This window comes from Numenius arquata, chromosome 10 (assembly GCF_964106895.1).
Source record: "Numenius arquata chromosome 10, bNumArq3.hap1.1, whole genome shotgun sequence".
Classification (NCBI taxonomy): domain Eukaryota; kingdom Metazoa; phylum Chordata; class Aves; order Charadriiformes; family Scolopacidae; genus Numenius; species Numenius arquata.
The window spans coordinates 18391037-18398418 of record NC_133585.1 but is presented as its reverse complement, the minus strand read 5'-3'; the positions used below and the strand labels follow the sequence as shown (position 1 = coordinate 18398418).

The window sequence follows — 7382 nt, the reverse complement described above, 5'->3', positions numbered from 1 at the left end:
TGGACATGGTGTCCGTCTGTCCCTCTGCTCCCACCGGTGGGGCAGTGTGAGCGTCCCGCATCCCCTGGGAGCGGGCCGGTGGGTGGTAGCAGCATCTCCTCGGCTCTCCTGGCAGCAGTGGGGAGCCGTCCCTGTGCCCTCCCGCACCTCCCGGCCCGGCCGAGCCCCGGCGGGCGGCCGGAGGGGAGCACGTGGGGCGCACAGAGCCCCTCTGTTCCCGCTCACAAAGGGACGCTTGTGGCTCGCTCGCCGCCCCGACCGGGCTGCGCCTCGCGGGCCCCGGTGAGGAAGAGCTTTAGGATGCCGAGCAGCCTCGCCGGGTCACCCCGTTTGTGTCCCCCCCGCAAGCCCCATGGCTCAGCCCTGCAAGGGCCCCCGCGCCTGCTGCTGCCACCCTGTGGGTCCCCGGGCAGGACATTTGCAGCCGGCTGTTTATTTAATGAATTATGTCTGCCTCGGGCCCATGAGTTGGGGGTTTTGCCAGCGCTGCTGGAAATGGCTCCCTGTGTCATCCCTGGGAATAATTCCTGGTCTGTGCATCATTTGTGGTCTGGGGACATGGCAGGGGGGAGGTGGGGGGTGGGAGAGAGAAACTCCAGGCTAGCTTTGCCCTGGGATTTTGTCAGAGCAAGCTGTTTCACACCATCCCTGATGCCTGCGTGCTCCGGGCAGCGAGGGGACGGTCCCCCACCCCGGGGAGGCGAGGGCAGGGATGCGGCTGGTTGCCGCCGCTCCCCGAGATGCCACAAACCCGAAAATCTTTTGCAGCGGCGCAGCCGACAGTTCTGCCGGGCGCCGAGAGAGGCGGCCGCCCGCCGGGGGCTGTGTGTATTTGATTTCTTCTCTGGGTTGCTCAAATAACTCCGACAAGTCCTGTCGTCGCGGGGGCACTGAGGAGCAGGATGCCGGGGGGGGGGGGCGGGACACGTGGCGAAAGGCACCTGCCCCAGCCACCGTCCTGTCCCCGAGGATCCTCGTGCTGACAAACTAAACCAACAGGGCTGTTAAACACACAGCTACGTGTGCGGGGGGGGGATGTCGTACGTGTGCGGGGGGATGTCGGTGCCGCTCACTGCAGGGGGAATGGGGGAGCCGGGGCAGGGGGGAGGTGCTCGGGAGCCACCGAGGCTCTCCAGGGCCCCTGCATCCCACCCAAGCACCAGCTTCCTCGGTGCGTGGGTGTCTGGTTTTTTTGGGAGCTTTTTTTCTGGGAACGGGATGGCTCAAAGCCAGGCCATGGGAGCCAAGTGGTTTGCTCAAGCCGGGAAACTCCTGGTCCTCCCGCGGAGAGGGCTGGGGACCGGGCGGGCTGGGATGCTGCCCTGGACGTGGGGCATGTCCCTCTCCTCCCACCGCACTCCCCAGGCTGTCCCCCCTTCCCAGCCGGGAGGGGCATAGAGCGAGCAACGGCAAAAAATGCACATTTTTGGGCCAGGACGGCCAGCATCGAGGAGGTTTGGGCGTGACGCAATGCCTGGCAGGGCTTCCCCGCTCCACACCCCACAGCTTGGCTGGGGCATCTCCCCTCCGGCAAACCCTGGGAAAAGGGGGGGGAGAAGGGGGGCACACCCCAAAGGAGAGGGCTCTGCTGAGATCCCTCCCACCCCCTCCACTTCACCCCTGAAAGCAGAGGTGGGACGGGCTGCCGGGGTCAGGCTGGCAGGAGCCAAACCAAATCCAAATAAGACTTTCCCTGAGTCACCAAAAGTCTGGCCAAGAAAGCGGGACGAGCAAACAGCGTCACCCACGCGGCCGGCGAACCAGCCGCCAGGTAGCGGGCAAGCCCCCCACGCAGGTAAATCTGCAGGGGTGACACACGCCCGGGGACCTGCCTCGGGGTCCCGAATGGCAGCATTCCTCCCCCCCCGCCCCGCCAAATCCCTGCCACATCCCACTTGTGGGGTGGCTTTTTCCCACAAGAAGCCGGGGGGATGCTGAGCCTCCCAGTGGGTTTTGCATCCCACGCCGACTGGATGCACCGTCATTTGGGGGGTTTTTCTTTTCGGAAAAAGCCCCCGGAAGAATTTTACGACCCGGGGCGGGGGGGGGGTGACCATCGGCAGCCGGTGTTTTCCGTCCCACCAGTCGTTGCTGGAAGCCCTCTGGGTTTCGTTTCCGTGGCTGCCCGTGCTGCGGGAAGGCGGAAGCTGCGTGGCCCCAGGCTGGGGCCCTGTGGCGGAACCTTCATCCGTCCCCCCCAAGTAGCTCTTTCCAGAGGGCTGGGAGCCATGATGCCTCGTGGATCGGGATGAGGACCTGCTCTCGCACCCGGGGGCGGTGGGGGGGCGGCCCTTGCTGCCAGCAGCAGGTTTTTGGCTGGGGGGGAGCAGGCAGCTGGCGGCGATTGGGTTTCAGGGCTGGCAGGGGCGGCCGGCGGAGGCGCTGGAAGGGGGTCCCATCAGGCATTAGTATTTCAGGTATTTTGGGATGGAGGGGAAGCGGCCGATGGGGGCTTCAGGCAGCTGCTGCTTGCAGGTGGGATGGGAGCAGTACAGAGGACCCCCCTCCCTTTTTTACTGCTCTTGTCAAGACCTTGTTGACCATCCGTTGTGGGAAGGGTCAGCGCCCCCCCTGACCCTCCACACTGACCCTCCTTCTCCCCGCAGGCAGGGCCGGCGGGGCAGAGGATGCCGGGCGGCTAGCCCAGGACACCTCCCCGGCGGGTGGGAGGGACCTGTGTGTGCCCCCTCCATGGAGATCCGACGCGCTTTGCCCCAGGATTTCCGGGAGCTGCTGCACTGCCTGAAAATGAGGAGCAAGTACGCTGTCCTGCTGGTCTTTGTCGTCGGCCTCGTCATCATCGAGAAGGAGAACAACTTCATCTCCAGGTAGGGAGCGGGTTCCTAAGCCACCCCACACTTTTAGTCCTTCCTTTCCCCCACATCCTCAGCTTCTGTGCAGCAGGACCCCCCCCCAAAAATGCCCTACCAGGACACGGGGGTGGTCCCGCTCCCCTCCATGCTGGGCTGGGTCTCCCCGCAGGGTGTCGGACAAGCTGAAGCAGTCCCCGCAGGCTCTGGCGGAGGCCAACGGCACGGAGTCCAGCCCGGCGCCGGCCGAGAATGGTTCCCTGGCTTCCCTACGAGAGCTGGATGCCGCCTTCTCCCAACTGAGGTCCCACCTGCACAACGTCACCCTGCAGTTGGTGGGTGAAGGGGACCCCGAGCCGCGGCGGCATGTCCTGCTGATGGCCACCACCCGCACCGGCTCCTCCTTCGTGGGGGAGTTCTTCAACCAGCAAGGCAGCATCTTCTACCTCTTTGAGCCCCTCTGGCACATCGAGAGGACGGTGACCTTCGAGCCCGGGGGAGCCAACGCGGTGGGCTCAGCACTGGTCTACCGGGACGTTCTCAAGCAGCTCCTCCTCTGCGACCTCTACATCTTGGAGAGCTTCATCTCGCCGGCGCCCGAGGGCCACCTGACACCTTTCATGTTTCGGCGAGGCTCAAGCCGCTCGCTCTGCGAGGAGCCCGTCTGCACGCCCAGCGCCAAGAAGGTCTTTGAGAAGTACCACTGCAAGAACCGCCGCTGTGGCCCCCTCAACATCACCCTGGCCGCCGAGGCGTGCCGCCGCAAGCAACACGTGGCCCTGAAGACGGTGCGCATCCGGCAGCTGGAGTTCCTGCAGCCGCTGGTGGAGGACCCCCGGCTGGACGTGCGCATCATCCAGCTGGTGCGGGACCCCCGGGCCGTCCTGGCCTCCCGCATAGTGGCCTTCTCTGGCAAGTACGAGACCTGGAAGAAGTGGGCTTCCGAAGGGGAGGCTCCCCTCCGGGAGGAGGAGGTGCAGCGGCTGCGGGGGAACTGCGAGAGCATCCGTCTGTCGGCCGAGCTGGGGCTGCGGCGGCCGGGCTGGCTGCGGGGTCGTTACATGCTGGTCCGCTACGAGGACGTGGCACGGGCCCCCTTGCAGAAGGCGGAGGAGATGTACCGCTTCGCCGGGCTCCCCCTCACCCCCCAGGTGGAGGAGTGGATCGGCAAAAACACGCAGGCGCCCCGCGACGGCAGCGGCGTCTATTCCACCCGCAAAAACTCCTCCGAGCAGTTTGAGAAGTGGCGGTTCAGCATCCCTTTCAAGCTGGCGCAGGTGGTACAGGACGCCTGCGCCCCGGCCATGCGCCTCTTCGGCTACAAGCTGGCTAGTAGCCCCGCTGCTCTGGCTAACCGCTCCTTCAGCCTGCTGGAGGAGGCACAGCCCTCCTGGGTCACGTAACAGTGGTGGTGGTGGGGGACGGCGGCGGGGGGGGGAAGGAGGGGCTGCAGCCACGCTCTCGGCTGGCCCAGAGGAGATTTGGGGGTCCCCGCTCCCGGAGACACTCCTTGCTGCTGCCGCCGGGTGGAAAGCGGCACCCCGGGAACCAGAGCATCCCAATGGAGCCGACCTCGGGATCCCACAGAGCCCAAATTACACAATTTCTTCAGGAAGGGGGAAATCGCAAGGGTGAGGGGGTGGCAGGGAGTTCGGTGCCGGGACCACCTCCAGATCTCGGGGGGCTGCGCCGAGGAAGAGGAGGGCGAGCGGAGGATGATGGGGCCGAGCGCCTTCGTGTTGTCCTCGTAGCTGGGACGAGGCAAGAAGAAGACCCCCACAGAGCCAGCAAGGACCTAGACCCCAGAGGCCTTACTGGTTTAGTGCCTTCATCCACCAGCACAGACTGGGAACTGCCCTGAAGACGTGCTGGGGCAGGAGTCGCCCGTGGAGCACTGGCCGGCACTTGGGCAGCAATGAAATGAGGTGACTTTGTGGTCTGGTGCTCTTCAAAGTTGCTTGGGGGGCTTTTTGGGTTGGTTTGTTGTTTTTTTGGTTTTGGGGTTTTTTTGCCTTTTTTTCCTGTGTATTTTCATACTAGGGTCACCAGGCCAACTTATTTATTTATTATGTGGAAAAGAGGGGGTGGGGGGGGAGGCAGGTCGAGAAGCTAAGCCCAAAAAATCAAAGCAGCACAAGGTACTGCAAAGAAACAGAGAGACCCGGCGCTGGGGTGACGGAGGTCAGACTTCATCCGGAGACCACCGCGTGCCCTGCTCCCTCGGGAGACCCCCCCAGGGACCGATGGGCTATAAATCCCCCCCACCCCCCCAGACCCCCAGCAGAGCCAGTGCTGGGGCTGCACCTACCCGGCACGGGAGCGACTGTGGACCTCAGCGCCTGCTGGAAGACGGTCGGACTTTTTTTAATTAAAAACAAAAATACAACAGCACAGAGTCCAAAGCATATCCTGGCTCCTTGGTGTTCGTGTATGTCCCGTCGTCCCCCCTCCCGCCTGGGGGTAAGGGGGGGGGGAGAGCCCCCAGAAATAATTTCCAGTGGGTGGCTCATACCTGGGGTTGGGTAGAAGCACGGGGAGTTTTGGGGTGTTTGCCACGTGCAGGGGCTCACCTGGCAGTGGCCCCCCCCCTGCCCTTCGCCTCTCCCCGGCCAGAGCTGTTGGCTGAAAGCAAAAATAAATAAGTAAAAAAAAAAAAAAAATAATAAAACAAAACAATAAAAATAATCAGGCAGCGTCGGCGGCAGCTGGGCACAGCTGGGCTGCGTTTCTGCCGGCGGAGGGCAGCCGGGAAGAACACGCCGGGGCTCCGGCGAGGAGCCGCCGCTGGGCCAAGCTCACAAAAGCCGCGTTTTTTTTGACCCAAGAGGGAGAACAGAGGCGGCATTGAGGAGCGCGGGGCCGGACGGCAGGGAGCAGCCACACCGGAGCCCCGGGCGCCTGCCTGCCCCTCCATCCATCCGTCCGTCCGTCTGTCCGTGCCGGCTTTTTCCAAGCGCGGCTGCCTCTTGCCAGGGAGCATCTGGCCTCAAGGTGCGGAGCCAGGATGCTCGATGGCGGCCGACCCGGGAAAGGGTGCAAAAGTGGGGTTTTTTTTCTTTCCCCCCCCTTTGCCTCAAATGGCATGGGCGATGCACTCAGGGCACGCGGGCAACAGAGAGCTGCTCCCCCCCACCCCCCCCAGCTCTACACCCCGTCTGGCAGGCAGCTCCTGGCATGGCAAGCGGCCCCGGGATTGCCGAGTGAATCGGGTTTTGTTTGGAGGCTTCCCACTGGGAAAGCGGCAGGGGTCACCGAGGTCGGCTGGAGACCCCGCAGCTGGGCGCTGGGAAAATCCCATGGAGCAGGAGAGGTGGGGGGGGGTGGAGGGGGACACGGCCAAACCCATGGCAGCAGCGACAGGCAGACGCCTCTCCTGTGCTTCTGCAAAAGTACCCGTGAGGTTGGGTTTTGCAAAGCAAATAAAGTTTAAATTAAGCGTTTTACAAAGCGGCACGAGGGGGTAGAGAGCTGCTCAGCTGTCAGAGCTGGGAAGGGGACATCAGAAGGGTGCCCAGCGTCCCCCCCTTCCCATCCCACCGCGCACAGAGGAACCTCAGGGCTTGGGCAAAGCAAGGTCTAGAGGGGGAAGGACAGAGAAATAGAGGGAGACACGGAATCACGGAATTGTCAGAGTTGGAAGGGACCTCTAGAGATCATCCAGTCCAACTCCCCTGCCAAAGCAGGGTTGCTCAGAGCACATCACTCAGGACTGCATCCAGGTGGGTCTTGAAGATCTCCAGGGGAGATCCACACCCTCCCTGGGCAGCCTGTTCCAGGGCTCTGGCACCCTCACCGGAAAGAAGTTTCTCCTCATATTTAAATGGAACTTCCCATGTTCCAGCTTGTGCCCGTTGCCCCTCGTCCTGTCACTGGGAACCACTGAAAAGAGTCCGGCTCCATCCTCCTTCAACCCACCCTTTAGGTACTTGTAAACATAGATATGGTCTCCCCTCAGCCTTCTCTTCTCCAGGCTAAAGAGCCCCAGCTCTTTGAGACTTTCCTCTTAAGGGAGGTGCTCCAATCCCTCAATCATCTTAGTTGCCCTTCGCTGGACTCTCTCCAGTAGTTCCCTGTCTCTCTTGAACTGGGGAGCCCAGAACTGGAACACGAAGCATGCGGTGAGGGACAGGGGAGCTGTGCTGGGTTGAGGCCGGAGGGGATGGCGACAACCGCCCGCTCTCACCTGCGCTGCCACCGCGGCCTCAGCCCCCGCCGGCTCCAGCCTGTCATTTCTAGCTAAGCAGGAGCATTTCTCCCTGGCCACCCTCCAGCTTCCCGTCAAAAATGTCATGGGACAGAAAGCAAGCCTGCCCCCGACCCGTGCAGATTTCCGCCGGGGCTAATTGCTCCCATTAAACCCCTGTAGCCGTGACTCCCACGCAGCGCCGGGCACATCGGGAAGCCACAGGGAACACGTGGCTCCTTTTGAGACCAAAGCAGCTGAATTCTCTCTGTGCCCATCGAGGGTGTGTGTGTGTGTGTGTGTGTGTGTGGTTTGTCCCCTTAGGAAGGGCACCTCCTGCTCACCCTGCCCCGGCCACTGCCGGGCCTTGCTCCGGTCCTTCCCTATAG

At 63.1% G+C, this 7382-nt stretch overlaps 1 protein-coding gene across 1 annotated transcript; it reads left to right on the top strand.

The window, feature by feature from the left end:
* The first annotated feature begins 2097 nt into the window (after positions 1-2097).
* Positions 2098-4213, top strand: CHST3 (carbohydrate sulfotransferase 3). Its single transcript, XM_074155157.1, has 3 exons — positions 2098-2288; positions 2607-2828; positions 2983-4213. Exons 2-3 carry the CDS (start codon positions 2692-2694, stop codon positions 4211-4213), a joined length of 1368 nt encoding a protein of 455 aa, XP_074011258.1. The 5' UTR covers positions 2098-2288; positions 2607-2691.
* Positions 4214-7382: the final 3169 nt, after the last annotated feature.

Bases quoted from the DNA above. Each gene is read 5' to 3' on its own strand.
- CHST3 (XM_074155157.1), top strand. From the start codon at position 2,692: ATGGAGATCCGACGCGCTTTGCCCCAGGATTTCCGGGAGCTGCTGCAC. The intron at 2,829-2,982 runs GTAGGGAGCGGG...GTCTCCCCGCAG, and splicing joins GAGAACAACTTCATCTCCAG to GGTGTCGGACAAGCTGAAGC.